The following is a 22,028-nucleotide window of genomic DNA, read 5'->3' as shown; positions in this document are numbered from 1 at the left end:
CAAGAAATACTTCCCCATAATGTATGCGTGATGATGTCATATATGCAAAACATTTATGAATACACAAGCAGAAAATTATTTTTTTCAGACAATTTAATGAATGGTCACTAGAGTCTACAGGTGATCACTTGTGTTGAACCAAAAGACTTACGAGCTCCATTCTGGCCTATTTAGTTATTAACATGTTGCTGAATGAAGCTCTTAAATTCTGTTTGTCGTTTTCCATTTTTTATTTTATTGTTTTGAGTTATTTGCATATGTGGTGCAAAAAGGAAGCAGATTTGTCAATCAAATGAGAAAAAATCTTTCTGAGATTATTATTACTATTTCATTTGATTCATGACATATCTTTAAGTATTCGTGTGAGTAGGTGGGATATATTTAAGATACTTCAGAACAGAGATGGGTACTCGAGTTTGTTACTGACATGAGTCGTTCTTAAACTGACTTTTGACTCGACTTCCAACTAATTTTTTGACTCGCACTTGACTCGTTGATAGTGACTGGTGAACAATACGAGTCTTCAGGTTCTGTTAGAACTTCTTCACATGCAAAACATTGACTGTACAGCACTGGTCAATCCGTAAAGGTGTTAAACGCATCACGGTGTGTCGCTGTGCCCAGGGCATAGGAACTAATTCAAATCGCAGACCCGATATGACAAAGAGCTGGATATTTCGATTGTTATTCTCAGTGTTATTTTTCATTAAATTGCACCGCTTAGAAATAGATGTAGTTTCTGTATCGTAAATTATATATAACCTATATCGTGTTGTTATACAGTGACACAGATCGGCATAGATTGTCCTGAATCTGATAATTTAGCAGGTATATCCCAAAAACGTTTTTGACATATCATTACAAGTCAAACTGTATTTCCTTTCTTCTTAAAACGTGCCTCCACCTTTTTGCCATGCAAGGTGCCAACCTGCTCACCGGGAGCAATTTGGGGTTCAGTGTCTTGCTCAAGGACACTTTGATGGGGTCAGGAGGAGCCAGGGCTCGAACCGGCAACCCTCCAGTTGCCGAATGAGAGCACTACCTCCTGCGCCACCATCTTCCCCCATCTTCCCTCCTGGTGCGTTCGATTATTTCTCTCCAGCTCGGAACTCGGAGGGAAAGGCTCGATAGCACGTCTCGATGGGTAGCTCAACTCTTCAGAACACCGGCAAATAATTGGATCGAACAGTAATATCACTGACCGCTTTTCGGTGACTAAAGGAGCAGCATGACTGCACACATTAAAATTACTTACAGTGAGTTCGCGGTTTTACTTGCATAATGATTTATTTACTTGCATACACACGAGCTGATAGACATCAATTTTATTTATTAACTGGAGTTTTTGCTTTAAAGTGATGGGTATAAATGAAAATCGCGATTTACTTTAACATGCTTTTACTTTAGCGGGCCGATAAATGGGGTCTGGATTATACTCATTCATTAGCCAATCACATCACTTTACCGTGGCTGAGGGCGGAGTCCAGCATAGTTTGGTCTGGCTGCCTCATACACAGGAAGCTTCTTTTCTGTTAATCTTATCGGGAAGGTTTCAGTGTGTGTGTATGTGTGTGTGTGGTCCAGATACATATTACATTGTAATGAACAAATGTCCCCATAATATGATAAAAACCTTATAATTTGACGTTGTATGGACCATTTCTTCGGTCCCCACAAGCGGAAATTCAATTTTATAAAAATCTGTGCCTGCAATCAAAAAACTAAAAATGCTAAAAGTCTTGTATTTTGTTTGGTTACTTGTGGTTAAGGTTAGGGCTGGGTGGGGGTTAGATTGTCATTACTGGGATTACGGTTTTGCTCATAGAAATGAATGGACAGTCTCCACAAAGATATAAGTACAAGTCTATGTGTGTGTGTGTGTGTGTGTGTGTGTGTGTGTGTGTGTGTGTGTGTGTGTGTGTGTGTGTGTGTGTGTGTGTGTGTGTGCACATAGTTGATTGTTGTTGCCAAGTTAGGACACACTACATTTCTCTGAAAATGTATATAAGCCTAAGGACAAGCAGTTTTTGAACTGCTCAAGTGGTGATTCCCCTTTAGTCACATCAGTAACTAATAGAAAAAAACACACACATTTGTATTGTGTCTAGTAAAGCTGTGAAAAATTGTTGCTCTTATACATGGCCATTTGAGTCCGTTTGTTTCCGAAGGATCAGGCTGATATAGAATATTTTGATACTTTGCTTGGTGGCTGTATTTTGCAGTTTGATACACTTACAAATCGGGTATTTTGTATCAAAATACATTTTGATGTATTTTTGCAAATCTCCAGTCAAAGTTCTGTTACCTGGAGGAAATGGATGTGATCCTGTAAGCGTGACAGCTGCTCCATCTCAGAGTGTCTCCTCTTCAGTTCATCAATCTCCTGCTCCAGTCTCTCCATGTATTCTTCAACCTGATTCACTGCAGCCTTCTCCTGATCTCTGATCAGCTCTGTCACCTCAGACCGTCTTCTCTCAATGGAGCTTATTATCTCAGTGAAGATCCTTTCACTGACCTCCACTGTTGACTGTGCTGAGGTCTGTTGGTGTCACAGAGAGCAGAGGACGGTAAATTACAATTGGCCCCTTTTGAGACTCCAGAGAGCCTCACTGTACAATAGAGATGTGAGCTGACAGGAGGTATAAAAACAGCACAGGGCTGGGGTTTGGAGCGTCACCATGCTGGATGCCTCAGGTACTGAAACCCAGCCAGCACTGATTGGAAATGATCACTCATTAAGCTCATACACTGTCAGCTGCAGGGATTTGGCAGAGACTGGTGGCTGTATGGGGCAGGTTGGTTGTCACCACTGGATTTCAGTTTAATATGTGACTTTTTGGGGTTGATTTCTGTTATTCTGGTGTATGAAACTTTGCCATTTGTTAGGAAGAATATTATTTAAAGGTCATTTGAAAAAGACCTTTCATTTAGATTAGCCCCCTGTTCAGTACCTTTGTCCCACTCCTGTGGGAAATCCCTGACTCATTATAACTGACGGTGAATTTAATTTACCATAAACCTCTCAAGTCACCCATCTGTGGAAGAAGCTCAATTCACGCCTGAAATAGTTCTTACAAGCCAGCTGTTATCTTCTCCTTAGGTTCATACTCACTGTGATTGATTCCACAGCCTCTCTCAGCTCCTGCAGCTCCTTCTCTCTCACTTGAATTCTCTGCTGAAATTCCGTCTGGGTTTCACCCATATCTTTCTACATGTAGCAAAAAAATGATGAAATGAATTTGTTTTATTGAAGGTGATCATATTCTTTAATCATCCTGTCCAGGGTGGACCCCAGCCTTGTGCCCTATGCTGCCTGGGAAAGGATCCAGGTGCTCCCCATGACCCTGACTGGGATTACTGGTTAGGAGATTCTCCTCTGCCCTCTTAGAACTACCACAGTCAGGGTGTTTTATGTTTACTGCACCATCCTCAGTAAACTCTGCACACTGTAGTGTGTGAAAATCCCAGCATGGAGGCGATTTCTAAGATGCAGGAACCACCATGTTTGAAGCTAACAATCGCATCATATTTAAAAGCTCTTAGCTCACACATGTCAGCCGATCAAATGCTCAGCCAAACAATAAGTGATCCTCTTGACCTTGTTTGCTTGCTGCATGCAACTGCAGCCACATGATTCACTGTTTGATGGAGTTTTTGGTAGAAAATATGAACTTTTTCTACTTTATAGTAACATCTTGACCCAGGTTTGCCCCATTTAGAACGCAGTCATTGATATAAGTGAAGGTGCTCAAATTTCTCTTTAATCAGTTATAGGATATATTCAGTAACACATTTCTTTATCAAATCAGACTTGATCTATGAACTCGCATGAGTTAAGACAAAAAAACTGCAGGTATAAAATTCATCATTTATATTAGAGAGTTTCTGTCCTGACCTGTATGTCTGCCCTTTCTGCAGCAGCTGCGATTGTATCATGCCCTCTGTGTTCAAACGCCTCACAGGAAAAACAGATGCACTGTTTGTCGGTACGGCAGTAGCTCTCCAGGGGTTTGTCATGGAGGGAACAGACCTTGTCCAGCAGATGTCCAGTAGGATCAGCCAGCTTGTGCTTCTTAAAAGCTGGAGACTCATAGTGAGGTTGGAGGTGAGTTTCACAGTAAGAGGCCAGACACACCAGGCAGAACTTGACTGCTCTGCATTTTCTCCCAGTACAGAAATCACACTCCACATCTCCAGGTCCAGCATAATGGTCAGTGGGAGTAGTTGATTGTATTCCTGTCTTCTTCAGGTTCTCCACCACTTCAGCCAGGATGGTGTTTATACCCAGAACAGGTCTGGGTATGAAGGTCTCTCTGCACTGAGGGCAGCTGTAAACTTCAAGATGATCCTCCTGATCCCAGCAGCTCTTAATGCAGCTCATACAGTAACTGTGTCTACAGGGAATAGTCACCGGATCCTTCAGCAGATCCAGACAGATAGGACAGCTTAATTGGTTCTGATTCCCTGTGATACTGGCTTCAGCCATTTTACCACGATCACTGATAGGATTCAGTTTAGGTTTCTCTCAGTTTTCTGTGTGTGAGAGTGGGAGGAGCTTCCTGCTTCTCAGCAGCAGTAGGTGTGGTTTTAGACTGAGGCCAGACTGAGAAGAGCAGTTTGAACAAACTCCACCTTCGTGCCTTAGGAAGGAGAGTCAGGTGACCAGGTTCAGAATGACTATTAATTTGCCACCAGAAAACTTTTCAGGATGTAACTATGTAAATTTATTTTAGTTACTACTAAGTTAAAACATTACTAAAGTAGCAAAACCAGCTTTAGTTAAGCTCAGAAAAAATATGATAAAATACTGGGCAAAATATCCAACAAATTTAAATAATCCCCTCATGAAGTATACAGTAATGGGACAGCACATTACAGGAAGCACAGGGCATAAGGCAGGGACACTCTGGATGGGATGCCAGTCCATCACAGGGCAAACACTCACTCACAGGCTGAGGATGAATTAGAGGCACTAATGCACCGAACTGCATGATCTTTGACTGTGTGAGGAAACCTGAGGAAACACATAGGAACACAGGGAGAACATTCAAACTGTACATGCAGAACCAGAAATGGGAACCAGACCCACATCCCTCTAGATGTGGCTACAGTGCCTCCTACCAAGTCACAGTGCTGTCTGACAGGGCACATCATTTCAGGAGGCACCACCTGTGTGCACCTGCAAGCAGTACACCCTCCTGTCACCTGGGGGCGCTGTTTCACATTTACTTGTTGCCACAATAATAATAAGTCAAGACAGCAGGTGCAGTTTGTGTGGAATCTGTCCTACAGCGATGAAGCTTTCGGGTCACGGCGCAAATTTGGACATTAAACCATCTGGACATTAAATCTTCAGTAACATGCAACGAAATAATACAGCATGTCCTGGAGGAGCTGTGCTTTGTACTGCTACCCTCCATATGAGTGCTGGACTTCACTTCGCTGTAGGTATTCGAGTGAATGTTGCGTATTTCACCCTGTTTCTGTGCCTGTACATATTTCACTTATTAGCACCATGATTTAATCGCATCGTGTCGTGGTATTTTACATATACATTGTACTTTCCATGTAGGCCTACATGCATTTAGTCTGCGCTGCCAAATAAGGATGTGCAGAGAGCCGAATAACCGTATTTGTATTGGTATTTGTTAAGGCAGCAAAATTATTTGTATTTGAATCAAAGTGGAAATAGGTGTAACAATCCAGTTTTTGAATATTTTGAATATTAAAGTCTTGTATTATTTGGGGCAGCATGGTGGTGAAGGTTAGCACTGTTACCTCACACATGTGGGACCCGGGTTCGAGTCTCTGCCTGCTACATGTATTAACAATACTCCTTAATCTTTTCTTATTTCTAACTTTTAGAGACCCATACCAACTTAAAAAGGAGAAGGTCAAAATAGATTCAATAAAAAAAAATAAAACATCTTCATAAAACTATTGTCTACCCTAAAACCTCTCAGCTTACGATAAAAATGCATCCTTTGGGCTTTCTTACATATTGCATCCTCCTTATACTCAAAAGTCAATTTATTATCAAGTTCAATACCAAGGTATTTATAATGCTGCACTACTTCAATCCCCTGATCATTAATAATCACTGGGGAAGTGACCATGGGATTCTTCCCAAAATCTATGATCATCTCTTTTGTTTTTCATGTATTAATGTCCACAAATCATGACTTGCACCAACCAATAAATTCTTCCACAACAGGACCATGGTCAAGGACCTTTCTGTTAAAAAGAGGCACAATCACAGAGTCATCCGCAAACTTCACAACATGCCGCCCCGCATACTGACTTCGACATTCATTAGTATACAGCACAAATAGAAGTGGAGAAAGAACGTAACCCTGAGGGGAACCAGTGAAGAGAAAAGATCATCAGATAAAACTCCATTCACACTCACATGTTGTGATCTTCCAGTTAAGAAGTCCATCAACCAACCAATCAAGCCAGGATCAAGATTATAAACATTCTCTAGCCTACCTGCTAAAATATGCGGCTGAATACAGTTAAAATCTGAAGAAAAATCTATAAAAATGTGTCGCACAAAAGTATTGAAACCTTCTACGTGTGCAAAAATCGAATTTAATAAGGTGGCCGTTGCACCTTCCACACCCCTACCTGACGTGTCTGCAAACTGGAGCGGATCCAAGGCTCCATGCACTTTATTTACAATTGCACCCCTCACAATTTCCTCAAGTGACTTCATCACAAGAGAGGTACGTGCTACAGGCCTGTAATCCTCCGATAGTTTTGGAGCCTTGTTTTTTGGCACCGGTACAATTATAGAATCTTTCCAAAGGCTGGGAACCTTATGAAGATGAAGTGAAAATATAACAAAATATATCTGCCAACTGTTCTGCACAGTGTTTAAGAAAACAGCCTCTAATTCATCAGGACCACGACTTTTCCTTTCCTTTATATTTAAAAAATGTCCACAACCACCTTTTTATCAATATATACACAATTGTTCCCCGGGGCAATATTTTAAAAAATCGCTCTTCTTTAAAATCATGACAATTAAAACAATTGTAAAAAGTATTTAATTCATTTGAAAAATCTAGATTGGATTGGTGGATGATCCTTTTATACCCACCCTTGATCGGATTAACGTGAAAAGGCTTAATATGGTTTAATGTTCCAAAACAGGGACCAAAAATCACCAAATTTCTCTCAGACATCTGGTCATAAAGCTTTTCACCTTTTCTTTCAAATCCAAAATATTAGGAATATGCACTTTATCTCACATTAAGCCTTTTCCATTGACGCCCGTTGTAAGACAAAAGAAAGCATTAAAAAAAGACAAATAAATGTAATGGACTGTAAGGTGTTCACATATTTAGTTTTTTAACTTATTATTTGCAGACGCCCCCTTCTGGCTACAGGAACCTCCATGTAGGAAACCCCCTGACTTCCAATGGACCTCCATCCAATCGCCGTCCCTTTAGTCATTGTTCACCTGCATAGGAGGTGCCTAATGTAGCAGACGCCCCCTGGAAACTAACGTGCTGGATGAGGAGTTTTTAGTAGGCAGAAGGGGCGAATGTTGTTGCACTATTTAAGATTTAGAATTTAAGAAGTTTCTGCGTTCATTGGTAGGTATGGTTCTATATTTCTGTGACTGGGACTGTTTCCCGAGGAGTAAGTTACTGCGTCAATCGGTGTAATTTCTTGTGGGTTTTTCCATGTGTCATCAGTGTAACACCTAGCAAAATTAATAATAATTTTAAGTTTATCATTCTCCAACAAAACTTGTCAGTATATTAAGTAATGGAGACCTAAATTCACCTGAAAAATAATATAGATTTGTGGTTGATATCAGTTTTAAAGTAACGGGCATATTTAGAATCTGACGATCAAGGACGATGATGGATGCTTCAGTGATGTGGATATAGTTCTGAACATCCTGCTTTTGTGAGGCTGATTCAATTCAGGTTCACTCAATAGTCAAGTCTAGGCTAAAAACATACTTGTTTAGTCGAGCTTATAGCAGGGGTGTCAGAAGCATTTTGAATGTGGACACGGACACACACACACACACACACACACACACACACACTCACTGTGTCACGATTGGCTGGGATCGCTGGGCGAACAGGTGGTCACACAGGTAGGCGAGCGAGCAGAAAGCAGGCAAGCAGGCGGGATTCAGGGTAAACGGGGATTTAATTGGAACACTAAGGACAGGAACCATCAAACGCCAACTAACATCAATGACTCAAATAGACTGATAAGACAAGGACTCAAATAGACAGGACTGATTGAAAGTAAACGGACACAGCTGGGTACGATCAGGGAAGCACACGTGGGTAAGCAGGGGGAGTGGCACACACGAGGAGCGGACGAGCCGGGCATGACACACTGGCATAAAGCTAATATTTTATGTTAAATACGGGGGTACAAACGAATAATTATGAAATGTGAAGGGGACACGTCCCCCTCAGATTTAATGGCAGTGGTGCCCATGCTTATAGGGACTTTAGTTCTAGCTCTAGCTAACTGCTCACTCACAGTTAGACCTGTAGTGTGAGGGGTAGAGCTGGGTGGGGATCGGTGCCATTGGCTTTGGATGAACTGAACTGTCAGTGCTGTCACTCTAGCTTCACACCCCCTCGTGGAACTGCAGTGCTGACGTTTCAGGGACCCCCCATGCCTGCATTCCCACCTGCCTCTCCCTCCTATTTATGCTGCCATAGCCTTATCTGCCAGAGCTTACATAATGCATTCATCTAACCGTTTGTACTGTCTCTAGTCTCCCCTAATTTTGATAATTGCACATGTTATTTCCCTTACCTCTCCTGGACTGTGCTGCCTGGAGACCCCAAATTTTCAAGATATCCTGCCTACCCGACTACCTGCGACTACCTGTGATGCCCTTCTGGCGAGCTTGTCCTTCTGCCAGTGATGCCTTCCCTGTACGCCCTTCTGCCTGTGACGCCTTCCCTGTACGCCCTTCTGCCTGTGACGCCTTCCCTGTACACTCTTCTGCCAGTGACGCCTTCCCTGTACGCTCTTCTGCCAGTGACGCCTTCCCTGTACGCCCTTCTGCCTGTGATGCCTTCCCTGTACGCCCTTCTGCCTGCGATGCCTTCCCTGTATGCTCTTCTGCCTGTGATGCCTTCTCTGTACGCTCTTCTGCCTGTGACGCCTTCTCCGTACGCCCTTCTGCCTGCGATGCCTTCCCTGTATGCTCTTCTGCCTGTGATGCCTTCTCTGTACGCTCTTCTGCCTGTGACGCCTTCTCCGTACGCCCTTCTGCCTGTGATCCCTTCCCTGTACACCCTTCTGCCTGTGACGCCTTCTCCGTACGCCCTTCTGCACGTGACGTCTTCCCTGTACGCCCTTCTGCCAGTGATGCCTTCCCTGTATGCCCTTCTGCCAGTGACGCCTTCCCTGTATGCTCTTCTGCCTGTGACGCCTTCTCCGTACGCCCTTCTGCACGTGACGTCTTCCCTGTACGCCCTTCTGCCTGTGATACCTTCCCTGTACGCCCTTCTGCCTGTGATGCCTTCCCTCTATGCCCTGCTGCTGTACCACTGTTCGTCCTGCCATATGAAGCAGCTCCACCACTTGCCTGTCATCACCTCCCTGCCCCCTGCTTTGTGTCTCAGATGTTAAGACTGGGACAATGTGAACTGGGACTTTGACTTTCCCTGCCAGCCCCAGGCAGTTGGGCTCCCCCTCTGAGTCTGGTGCCTCCCAAGGTTTCTTCCTTCTAGGGAGTTTTTCCTTTGCCACTGTCACCTCTGGCTTACTCACTGGGGGCTTTGGGTGGGGATGCTGCAAAGCGCTTTGTGACGATGTAATGTTGTGAGAACGTGGTATACAACATAAATTGGACCTGAAGATTTCTCAACCCACATTGTGTTGCAAAGTGTTAATTTCCAGTGAAAATACCACATTTACTGATTCAGCTTGAACACATTAGACATGTGGTAGTCAGTACAAGCAAGGATTAAACGATCAGATGATTTTGTGCAATTACTAATGCATTTATTTGCAATATATGTTATATACGCTGTGACAGTTAATAAAATAGAACTTTAATGTAGCCTTTAAATTGACTGTTGAGAGGTGAACCTTGAGAGTGGCTGTTGGATGAATGTTAAGAATATAACTATGACAATTGTTGTAATATTCTTGTACATATGTATAATGTATATATAATTAATATTGTGTGTATATATACAGTCATATGAAAAAGTTTGGGAGCTGCTCTCAGTCTGCATAATAATTTACTCTACTTCCACCAAAAAAGATAACAGTGGTATGTCTTTCAGGAACATCTGAGTACTGGGGTAGATTTTTAGTGAAGCAGTATTCAGTTGTATGAAATAAAATCAAATGTGAAAAACTGGCTCTGAAAAAATTTGGGTAACCTTGTAATTCTGCTCATTTGAATGCATGTAACTGCTCAATACTGATTACTTGCAACACCGAATTGGTTGGATTAGCTCATTAAGCCTTGAACCCTATAGACTGGTGTGTCTAATCATGAGAAAGGGAACTGAAGGTGGCCAATTGCAATTCCTGCTTCTCTTTGACTCCCCTCTGAAGAGTAACAGCATGGGATCTTCTAAGATCTCTCAAATGATCTGAAAACAAAGATTGTTCAGTATCATGGTTTAGGTTAAGGCTAGAAAAGGAGGTTTAAACTGTCAGTTCCAACTGTAAGGCATGTAATATATAAATATACTATTAGAATTGGCACTAATAAAATATTAATCTGAAGTGGCCGCAAAATAAAATGTGAAAGTTTTTGTGACCAGATATGTCGGTGAGAAAATTGGTGATTATTGGTCGCTATTTTGGTACATTAAGTCACGTTAAGCCTTTTCCTTATAATGAGCGTCAATGGAGAGGAAAACGCGTAACGTAAGATAAAGTCCATATTCCTAGTATTTCGGTTTTGATTTTTTTTTTGTCAGTTGATATGTCTGTGAGAAAATTGGTGGTTTTTGGTCGCTGTTTTTGTAGATTAAACCACATTAAGCTTTTCACCTTAAGCGTTTTATTACGTCCCAAAAGTAAACGTGGGGCGGCGACAAATGTGAAAAGTGAATAATGTGTGATAATGATTTATGCGTGTTATCTATTCATGTGTCACTGCAGAACCGCGTTTTATATGTACAAGTATAACGCAAAATGTGCGTCATGACAGAATTAGGTGGCGGCGGGAGCTTGTCCCCTTTCTCTTATTGTTACTTGTTATTAAGTGACATGGATAATATCCCCAAAAATCCTACGCCGTGTCACTGAGTTCGTGTCCATTTCTGCTTAGACCGCTTCCGCGTTTGATATGCAGCATTCCCTGTTTGTAAATGAAAGTGAAAGTATTTTAACAATACTTTAACTCTCCATTTTGTCAAGAAACACGGATAAGATTCTGTATTGCAAGGTAAGATTTTAGTCAACAGATACAACGTAATAAATAAGCTATGTTTGGGAGTGTATTGTATATGTTAGCGGATGCTATATACTGTTTCTCAAACCAGTCCTGCGACACCCCAGACATACATATGTGTCTGTATGTATGTTTGTATGTATTATGTTTACCCTTCGTGTTCATAGAGGCCCCAGCAGGAGTCATCTGGTCTAGATCGGCACAGAAATGGGGGGAGCTGCTTCTGAAATGACCCCCCCAGCGGAGTGTAAAACAAAGAGAACTGAGAGGTAAGACAGAACCTGTGAGTTTGTGCTGTTTTACACACGGTCATAAAAAATAAACGTTCCAGCATTCTCGAAAGAGTGAGTAATCAGTCTTAACTTAATTCACTTCATCGAGACTTAACTGATTCAATACCGTGGGGTAGATTATTTATGTTTATCATTTATTAAGTTTATGAAATTTAATTTCCTCCAAGTATTTACATTTAATTGTACTCCCTGGACGCGGTCCTCTGCTGCCACTTAGCGCTGATTCTTAAATTTTTCACATAATTGGGGCGCGAGGTGATTTTCTGAATATGCGCTAAAATAAAGTTTATATTTTATATATATTTTTTATTGGTAACTTGGTGAAATTTATTGTGAGGATCACAATTTAAGGCAAAATTTATATAACATTAAGCAACTACAGGCAAGTCTAGTAATGGAGGCTGTAACAATGATACTAAACCTTTCATATTGGGATCTTCATTTTAGGTGAGACTTTATTTTACATTAAAGCTAAATGTAAACAAGCATTTTTGCATGAAGAGCTTCACAGCATAACAAAGTAGATGAAGACAGAGCAGGAGGTTAAACAGCTGAAGGTTTAATGTAACACTGTCCACAGTATATGGATTATATTTATATAATGAGGATCTTTCCTGGGGCGGCATGGTGGTGCAGTGGTTAGCACTGTTGCCTCACACCTCTGGGACCCGGGTTCGAGTCTCCGCCTGGGTCACATGTGTGCGGAGTTTGCATGTTCTCCCCATGTCGTCGTGGGGTTTCCTCCGGGTACTCCGGTTTCCCCCCACAGTCCAAAAACATTGTGAGGCTAATTGGAGTCGCTAAATTGCCCATAGGTGTGAATGTGTGAGTGGATGGTGTGTGGGTGTGCCCTGTGATGGGCTGGCCCCCCATCCTGGGTTGTTCCCTGCCTCGTGCCCATTGCTTCCGGGATAGGCTCCGGACCCCCCGCGACCCAATAGGATAAGCGGTTTGGAAAATGGATGGATGGATGGATGGATCTTTCCTCTCACTGTCCACAGTGTCCTGATGGAGAGAGCAGGCTCACCTGTACCCAGCTGTGTTTCCATGAAGAGTGACCAGTCAATAGACCAACCAATCTTCTTCAGAGAGGGACCTTTTCCTACAGATCAAAGGTAAACATACATTTAAACATTGTTTAAAACACTCAGACTCTCAGTCAAAAGACATTCAGGCACACACAAGCTAATAGAAAAAAATTCAACTTTGAAATGTTAACTCATATAAATCCCATTGTCTTTGAAAATTTAAACAGAGGTTTTGTCTGTCTTCTGTATAAATCACGTCTGAGGTTAAACTGAGGATCACTGTAAAGACTGACTTCTTGTGAGCAGGAATTAGAAGGTAGATTGAAAAGTACGTTTTAAATGTCAATCCTCAGCATGCAGCTGGAAAACAGCTACTGCTCTATATTGATTAAGCATGACTGGACAATAGATTGTCTTCTTCTGGGACGGATGTTTCTGCTTTGATAATAAATAGATTCTCATGGGCTCTTTAGCTCTGTTCAGACTGAGGCTTCAGTTTGAACATGTTTAATGGAACAGAGCCTGTTACTAATTAGCTAGTTATCATGGGATCGGGGGATGGTGCAGGTGAGGAAAGGATGACGATCCACAGTGCGGCTCCAACATGACAGGGGTTTATTTATAACAACACAGAGCAGACAATAAGGGAACCATGAGGGGTCAAAAGGCCATAACAAATGGAAGGTACTCCATGTTGGGAGCAGAAATATCAAATACAGGTATTTTATGGGTCCCACTGAAATAAAGGTAGCTGATCATGAAAAAGACCTTGGTGTGTATGTTGATGCTTCCATGTCCCATTCTCACCAGTGTGTGGAAGCAATAAAAAAGGCCAATAGGATGTTGGGGTATATCTCCAGGTGTGTGGAGTATAAGTCAAGGGAGGTAATGCTAAGATTATACAATTCCTTGGTGAGACCTCACCTAGAATATTGTGTGCAGGTTTGGTCACCATATCTTAAAAAGGACATTGTGGCCTTAGAAAAGGTGCAGCGTAGGGTCACAAAAATGATTCCTGGTCTTAGAGGAATGTCATACGAGGAACGGTTACTTGAGCTAAATCTGTTCAGTCTCAAGCAAAGGAGACTGAGGGGGGACATGATCCAGGTATATAAGATTCTAACAGGTTTGGATGCTGTGCAACCAAATAGTTACTTCAGCATTAGTTCAAATACACGAACTCGTGGCCATAGGTGGAAATTAGCAGGAGAATATTTCAAACTGGATTTAAGGAAGCACTTCTTTACACAGCTTGTAGTCAGAGTATGGAATAGTCTTCCTGATAACGTAGTGCAAGCTGAATCCTTGGGTTCCTTTAAATCAGAGCTAGATAAGATTTTAACAACTCTGAGCAATTAGTTAAGTTCTCCCCAAGCGAGCTTGATGGGCTGAATGGCCTCCTCTCGTTTGTATAGTTCTTATGTTCTTATAACAACAAAACAGAGGGGAACACTAGTAAAGAGCAGGGCAACCCAGGGAGCAGAACTAAGGGAAATATAACTACACAGGAATTCAACACACACAGAAACAAAGCACATGATCAACAGAATGTGATACAATGACCAATTGAGGGAACTGACCACAGGCAGGAACTAAAATACACAGATCATGGGGACTAACGAAAGGCAGGTGTGAGGACTCAGAACAATCAACCAATCAGAGCAAACACTGGAAATAGGACACAGGTGGAATTAACTAACAATTGACAAAAAGAACTAAGGAGCTATGAACCTGGGACCAGGGACAACACTTGTGAGAGAGAAGCTGACTAGAGGGATATTAACTCTTAATTCTTTTAAGCTGACATTCTTGGCTGTCAGCTGCATAACACTCAGGTACTTTTGCATTAGTTGCACAAATATACAGTTTCAAAGCTGATTACAAAATATCACTATAGTCAGTTTTTCTCTCACACTGGACAAGATCCTACGGAGCTGCCAGAGGTCACACCAGAGCCTGGGCCTGCTGGGAACCTGAGGTGCAGCCCAGTGAGAGACAGGAAGCCCCTGAGTATTACAGGCAGTCTAGTGTTAACCCCGGAAACAAGGGACAGAATAAATCCCTTTGGGGTTAAGCGAGCTGCTTTGGGAGGCAGAAGGGAAAGAGGAGTGATGTTGGGGGGAGGAGGAAGGGGGGGTATCATGCAAAATTTGTATATTGGTGTATTATTATACATTTTATTGTAATGAAAATTATTATACAAATGGTTCGGTGTGAGGGGCGGCATGGTGGTGCAGTGGTTAGCACTGTTGCCTCACACCTCTGGGACCCGGGTTCAAGTCTCTGCCTGGGTCACATGTGTGTGGAGTTTGCATGTTCTCCCCATGTCGTCGTGGGGTTTCCTCCGGGTACTCCAGTTTCCCCCCACAGTCCAAAAACATGCTGAGGCTAATTGGAGTTGCTAAATTGCCCATAGGTGTGTATGTGTGAGTGAATGGTGTGTGAGTGTGCCCTGCGATGGGCTGGCCCCCCATCCTGGGTTGTTCCCTGCCTCGTGCCCATTGCTTCTGGGATAGGCTCCGGACCGAATAGGATAAGTGGTTTGGAGGGTGGATGGGTGGATGGATGGTTCGGTGTGAACATTTGATCTATATCTATATATTAGCAAATAAAAATTATAAAAATTAGAGATCAGCTGGGGGTCCCTAAACTGCAGGCGGATAGTTATGGTAATTAAGTTGAAATCTGTTTGAAATCATGTTAAACAGTTTACAAGAAGTAGCCAGTGAATGTCATTGAGTAACTGGGAGCTACATGCCAAACCGTCTCTCCTGGCCGCTACCTGCTGTCTCTCTCTGCTGCCACTAGGTGTCACTGCCTCTCTTATACTGTCATAAACAAGCTTATGTCAGGAAGCCAGTCTAATGAAATAAGCTCAGAATGTGGATGGCAGTTACATCTATATAAATAACAATATGATGCTTGGATATTTGTGTTTTATTCACAGGGACCGAGTGAATAGATGTAGTTCACATCCACATAAAGGAGACTTATCATCCATCTTCAAGGTGTGCATTTATTATTATAATTAAATTTTATCTAAATTGACATATATCTTCTACAGATGTACAATAAGTAGTTCATCCTATCAAAGATATGATATTTACAACTAATGCTACATTCCATTTACCTCAGATATCAGAAGTCAGAGCTGTGAATGACGTCACACCCAAGTTACCCTCATTCCAGTACAGCAAGTCGGAAAGCCATTTAGCAAAACCAGGGACCTGTTTCAAAGAGCAGAATTTCTTGCTTAGCCAGATATCTTCTTGTATTTAATGTGCCCCAGTTTACATGGCCTTCATCTTCATTCGCTTATATTTAGCCCAGACTACTTTAAATCTGACAAGTTATCCGGCTAAGAAAGAAATCCTGATTTCTGAAACAGGCCCCAGTTGTATTCAGGTTAATTGTTAGTTATTGTTAGCAATACCAGTTCATAACAACACATTACATGATATTTGCACATAAAAACACCATAGCAACAGAAAGCGATGTGTACAACCATAATACATAACTAATAAACACTATAAAACTACAGCTTTAACTTCTGTTGATATAAAGCAGCCATTTTGAATTCTGAGGTCGGGGTTGTGTAGGTTCCCCCGAACTTCACGAGTTGGAATTCCGACTTCAGGGTTCCAGTTGAAATTTCACGCTAGGAAGACAAATGTCCAAGTTACAAGTTGAAATGGAATGCAGCATAATTCACAGATGAAGTTATAAACAGATACGGTGCAAAGAGTGATAATAATTAAACTGTAACTGTTCATTTCAGTTACTGGAGAAAAAAGCTCAAACGTTTCTGAAGGATGAGCTGATGAAATTCAGAAGGTACCTGGATCAGAATGATCCAGAATGCTCTGAGCCTCAGCTGGAGGAGGACAATGACCTGGACAGTGATGGTCAGATGCAGAAAACCTGTGGTAGAGAGGGAGCTCTGAAGATCACACTGTACATCCTGAGGAACATGGAGCAAAATAATCTTGCGGACATGCTGGAGAAGAGTAAGAGCTGTACCTCATTCAGTGTGTGTTTGATTTACTGCAGAAAAAGAGTATATGAAAAAATGTTTATTACATTTCAGTTTATCATTTATTCAAGTTCATTTAATTTGACTTAAATGAGTAAAAATGTTTTTTGAAAAGCTCTCATTTCATTTCAGGGCATCTTCTGTCACAGTATCAGCGCATAATCAGATATAATCTGAAGATGAAATTTGAGTGTGTATTTGAAGGGAAAGCTAAGGAAGGACAGCCAACACTTCTCAAAGAGATTTACACAGAACTCTACGTAACTGAAGGGGGAGCTGGAGGAGTCAGTGATGAACATGAAGTGAGACAGATTGAAACAGCATCCAAGAAAAGGGTAACAGAAGATACTACAGTCAAGTGCAATGATATATTTAAACCCTTATATGGACGTGCGACACCTATCAGAACTGTACTCACAAAAGGGGTCGCAGGTATCGGAAAAACAGTCTCTGTGCAGAAAGTTATTCTTGACTGGGCAGAAGGAAAAGCAAACCAGGACATTCACTTCATATTTGCTCTTCCTTTCCGCGACCTGAATTTGATTAAGGATGAATACAGTCTGATTGATCTGCTTCACCACTTTGTCCCAGAACTGAAATCGCTTGAATCCACTGAGCTGTGTAGGTACAAAGTTTTATTGATCTTTGATGGTCTGGATGAGTGTCGCCTTCCTCTAGATTTTCAGAACAATGAGAGCTGGTTTGATGTAACAAAGAAAACATCACTGGATGTGCTGTTGACTAACCTCATTAAGGGGAATCTGCTTCCATCCGCTCTCCTCTGGATAACCTCCCGGCCAGCAGCCGCCAATCAGATACCTCCTGAGTGTGTCCACCAGGTGACAGAGATACGAGGGTTCAGTGATGCCCAGAAGGAGGAGTATTTCAGGAAGAGATTTAGTGATCAGAGCCAGGCTAACAGGATTATCACACATGTGAAATCATCAAGGAGCCTCTTCATCATGTGCCACATTCCTGTGTTCTGCTGGATTTCAGCCACTGTCCTTGAAAGGCTTTTTAGTGAGACTGAGAAGGGAGAAATTCCAAGGACTCTGACTGAAATGTACACACACTTCCTGATCTTCCAGGTGAGCTTAAAAAATGACAAGTATATGAAAAACTATGAAACCAAGCTTAAGGAATACAGCAAGGAATTCCTTTTGAAACTTGGTAAACTGGCTTTTGACAACCTTGAGAAAGGCAATCTCATATTTTATAAGCAAGATCTGACAGAGAATGGTGTTGATGTCACAGAGGCTTCAGTTTACTCTGGAGTGTGTACAGAAGTCTTTAAAGAGGACTATGGGTTGTACCAGGAGAAGGTGTACTGCTTTGTGCATCTGAGCATCCAGGAGTATCTCGCTGCTTTATATGTGTTTCTGTCAAACTCATCAGCTGACCTGCTGAAGACTGCAGTGGATCAGGCATTAAAGAGCAAGAATGGACACTTGGACCTCTACCTCCGCTTCCTCCTTGGCCTCTCAACAGACTCCAGTAAGATTCTGTTACAAAAACTACTGGGAGAGACAAGACCCAGCTCACATAACATTAAGGAAACGGCCCAGTATATCAAGGAGAAAATTCAGGAGAATTTATCTGCAGAAAGGACCATCAACCTGTTCCACTGTCTGAATGAACTAGGTGACAGTTCTCTAATAGAGGAGGTACAAAGATACCTGAGTTCAGGAAGCCTTTCAGCAGCAGACCTCTCACCTGCACAGTGGTCAGCTCTGGCCTTTGTGTTACTGATGTCAGATAAGGAGCTGGATGTGTTTGATCTGAAGAAATACATCAGATCAGATGAAGGTCTTCAGAGGCTGCTGCCTGTGATCAAGAAATCTAGGACAGCTCTGTAAGTGATCTTACGTACGTCTGTTGCTAAAGAAGTACAGATGTTACTCATGATACTGGTTTTATATATCATCACAACAATTAGAGTGTATTTATATGGACACCTAGAAATTCTTTTTCATTCTGGATACTACAGGATATGTATATTTTTTAACATTCTCGGTATGTTGTGTGGTTCAGTGGATTTGGACTGCGCCTGTGGTCAGAAGGTGACCGGTTTAAATACCTGGCCAGCAGAGTGATGCTGGTTTTGGGCCCTTGAGCAAGGCCCTTACCCCCAGCTTCAGGGGGCTGGATGCTGGCCAACCCTGCACTCTGACCTGTATGTGTGTGTCAGAGAGAGCAAAATCAGAGAGGCGACAGCACTATTTTACCAGGGGGATGAATAAAGCATCACTATTTCATCCCTATCTGACAGGATTGATAATTGTCTGATTAGTGTTTTGGAAATTTAACAGGTTCTCAGTTATAGCAAAACAGAAAATAAAGATTTCAGTCATGGTGTCAGCAATTCAAAAGTCATATAAAAAATGTAATTAAAATAACTTAAGCCCTTCTTGACATTCAAATCGGGGGTGGCATGGTGGTGCAGTGATTAGCACTATTGCCTCACACCTCTGGGACCTGGGTTTGAGTTTCCGCCTGGGTCACGTGTGAGCAGTTTGCATGTTCTCCCCATGTCGTCGTGGGGTTTCCTCCGGGTGCTCCGATTTCCCCCCCACAGCCCAAAAACATACTGAGGCTAATTGGAGTTACTAAATTGCCCATAGGAATGCGTGTGTGTGTGAATGGTGTGTGAGTGTGCATCTGCGATGGGCTGGCTCCCCATCCTGGGTTGTTCCCTGCCTCATGCCCATTGCTTCCGGGATAGGCTCCGGACCCCCCGCGACCCAGTAGGATAAGCGGTTTGGAAAATGGATGGATAGATGGATGGATGGACATTCAAATCCCACATAAACATGCACACTTACACATATCCCAGGCAGGAACTGAACCCAAAACCCTAGAACCCCTGGGTCGGCTGTAGTGCTGATCACTGAGCCCCAGCGCTGCTCAGAGCTTTATAAAAATACTTATGCATATATTACAGAGTCTCAGGGTAACTCACCCTGTAAGGTCATTAAACAGCAGGTTTGTCTCGGCTGGGGAGTGTCAAGTAAAAACTATTTATGTTTCTGACTAGGACAAATAACAGCTATATGCTACATGTGTTATTGTACTTAAAATGTTTATTTTGATATTTTATTTGATATATCTGTGTGTGGTGTATGTATTTATATCTTAACATGTTTCCTTTTCCAGGCTGGACAGCTGTAGACTCACAGAGACATGCTGTGAAGTTTTGGCTTCAGCTCTCAGATCAAACTCCTCTCAGCTGAGAGAGCTGGACCTGAGTGACAATGAGCTGCAGGATTCAGGGGTGAAGCTGCTCTCTGCTGGACTGGGGGATTCACACTGTACACTGGAGATACTGAGGTCAATATTACTGCGTATTCCACACTGTAATGTGTAATTGCTGAAAGCTTTATTGAAGTTGTCACATTTACATAAAAGTAATACTCATAGTGGTGAGGTGTTTTTATTTATTGGAGAGTCTGTCTCTCTGCAGGCTATCAGGCTGTAGAATCTCAGAAGAAGGCTGTTCTTCCCTGGCTTCAGCTCTGAGGTCAAACCCCTCACACCTGAAAGAGCTGGACCTGAGCTACAATCACCCAGGAGACTCAGGAGTGAAGCTGCTCTCTGCTCTCCTGGAGGATCCCAGCTGTAAACTGGAGAAACTGAAGTGAGTACAGAATGTGTGTCTGTCCTGCTATAGACTTGTGTATGTGGAGAAAATACAACAATTAAATAAATGGATACAGCAGTACTATGTCATTTTGCTTCTGCTATAGTGTGGACCACAGTGGGGAGTGCAGGACCAGACCAGGGTTCCATAAATGTAAGTTTGTTTGCATGTTTTCATTCTTAACACTGTCAATACTACTTTATGAAAACATTCACACAATTATTGTGATGTGTGTCTGCTTTTTTTCTTTTCATTTTTTGGGCTTAAATATGACTACTTTCTTAAATAACAATGGGAGTCTGGGAACTTCTGTAGTAGTACTGTTTTGAGATTTGTTAGTATTGTCCTAAGACAGCACCCGTAATCTCCCCAGACTGGCTGTGACACCGAACGTCTCATCAGTCTGCACTAGTGATGGGAATTTCGGCTCTTTTTAGTGAGTCGGATCATTTGGCTCAGCTCACCAAGTAGAGTCGGCTCTTCTAGCTCACAAATGACTCTTCATTTTATTACTTCTGCTTCAGCCAGATTCAGCTCTGTTTTGACCCATGATTGATATGTGTACTAAACCTTATAATTTCCTCAATACCATGATTTTACATTATGTTTGGTATAAAAAGATCTTGAACATTATATAAGTGGAAAATCTGTTTTTGTCCTTCATCTATTAATTACAGTCAAATAACATAAATAACAAATCACAATTAAAAAATAATAAATAAATTACAACGTGCAAAACACCAGCATCCAACAGTTTTAGGTTCTATCCACTATAACAACTATCTCTCACCTTTCTAACAGTGTAACATGTTAACATTTCCTTTGGCGCAGAAAGGCTAAGAGCCTCAGCTTAGACGGGCTGATCCGCCTTCTGGCAGTAGCAGGCACGCTAGCCTGTCTTTTTCCTTCCATCTGAACTGTTGGATGCGCAGTTCCTAAGTGTCTGTGAAGGTTGTTTGTGGATCCTGCTCGAAATGACAGCTTCATCTTGCAAACTGTGCATCTGCCTTTAAGTTATCATAGATATTAAAATGCAACCAAATGCCGCTTCGCGTGTCCGACTATCACTCATCTTGCGTATTATTCGCGCACCACACTCCCTCTTTCTCTCCTCCTCTCCCTCCCTCGTGCTCTGTACCTGTACACCGCCGCCGCCACTCCCCCCCCCCCAGCCCTTTGAGTCATCACGTGATCGGTCGCGCGGCTCACACGCCATTAACACATTTTCAGTCACAGTCAGAGCCGCGGAGACGTTTTGTTTGATAAAAATGGCTCTCGGTCCGGATCCAGATCTTTTGAGCTCGTTCGCGACCGACACATCACTAGTCGGCGCTGCACGCTGCTGGAGGGGGGTATGTGTCCGAAGGAGTTTGAAGGAAGTTCTTATTTTGAAGTTAAGACAAACTAACTTCTAGTGGTACATTTTGTGGTACAATTTCATGTTTAACATGTTTTATTAATGCTGTTTATAATTTTATGTACCTGTAATTAAGGCTATTAATTTAGCACGCGCAGCATTTCGGCGCGTCTTCCCGCCGCGTCGCGCGCCGTCCGACATTTCTTGAGGTATTTCACATACTTGAATTCCTGCTTCGTTTTTATATTTTATGCATCGTACAAAATAATA

The 22,028-nt window shown here is 42.3% G+C and overlaps 5 protein-coding genes across 5 annotated transcripts in view; 4 read left to right on the top strand and 1 right to left on the bottom strand.

The window, feature by feature from the left end:
* Nucleotides 1-22,028, top strand: part of LOC125739605 (NACHT, LRR and PYD domains-containing protein 12-like) — a 728,681-nt gene that overhangs the window by 263,751 nt on the left and 442,902 nt on the right. The window contains exon 7 of the mRNA XM_049009881.1: nucleotides 16,897-16,937. Coding sequence (XP_048865838.1) covers nucleotides 16,897-16,937 — 41 coding nt within the window. The remainder of the gene's footprint in view (nucleotides 1-16,896; nucleotides 16,938-22,028) is intronic.
* LOC125739635 (E3 ubiquitin/ISG15 ligase TRIM25-like) overlaps nucleotides 1-22,028 on the bottom strand; it is a 191,458-nt gene that overhangs the window by 2,304 nt on the left and 167,126 nt on the right. The window contains exon 4 of the mRNA XM_049009946.1: nucleotides 2,306-2,458. Coding sequence (XP_048865903.1) covers nucleotides 2,306-2,458 — 153 coding nt within the window. The remainder of the gene's footprint in view (nucleotides 1-2,305; nucleotides 2,459-22,028) is intronic.
* Nucleotides 11,115-22,028, top strand: part of LOC125739611 (NLR family CARD domain-containing protein 3-like) — a 155,028-nt gene continuing 144,114 nt past the window's right edge. Inside the window, exons 1-3 of the mRNA XM_049009902.1 lie at nucleotides 11,115-11,404; nucleotides 11,578-11,679; nucleotides 12,705-12,818. Of these exons, the coding sequence (XP_048865859.1) occupies nucleotides 11,618-11,679; nucleotides 12,705-12,818 (176 nt within the window). The 5' untranslated portion in view covers nucleotides 11,115-11,404; nucleotides 11,578-11,617. The remainder of the gene's footprint in view (nucleotides 11,405-11,577; nucleotides 11,680-12,704; nucleotides 12,819-22,028) is intronic.
* Nucleotides 16,944-20,402, top strand: LOC125739614 (NLR family CARD domain-containing protein 3-like). The gene is made up of 3 exons (XM_049009906.1): nucleotides 16,944-18,616; nucleotides 19,918-20,091; nucleotides 20,225-20,402. The coding sequence occupies exons 1-3, from the start codon at nucleotides 16,944-16,946 to the stop codon at nucleotides 20,400-20,402; spliced, it is 2,025 nt and encodes a 674-aa protein (XP_048865863.1).
* The window catches only part of LOC125739651 (stonustoxin subunit beta-like), a 147,930-nt gene continuing 146,968 nt past the window's right edge, over nucleotides 21,067-22,028 (top strand). The window contains exon 1 of the mRNA XM_049009976.1: nucleotides 21,067-21,161. The gene's annotated coding sequence lies outside the window, so the exon portion shown is untranslated. The remainder of the gene's footprint in view (nucleotides 21,162-22,028) is intronic.

The sequence above is a fragment of the Brienomyrus brachyistius genome, chromosome 4 (assembly GCF_023856365.1).
Source record: "Brienomyrus brachyistius isolate T26 chromosome 4, BBRACH_0.4, whole genome shotgun sequence".
In the NCBI taxonomy this organism is placed as follows: Eukaryota; Metazoa; Chordata; class Actinopteri; order Osteoglossiformes; family Mormyridae; genus Brienomyrus; species Brienomyrus brachyistius.
The sequence above is the reverse complement of the archived record's forward strand: the minus strand, read 5'-3'. Positions and strand labels throughout refer to the sequence as shown.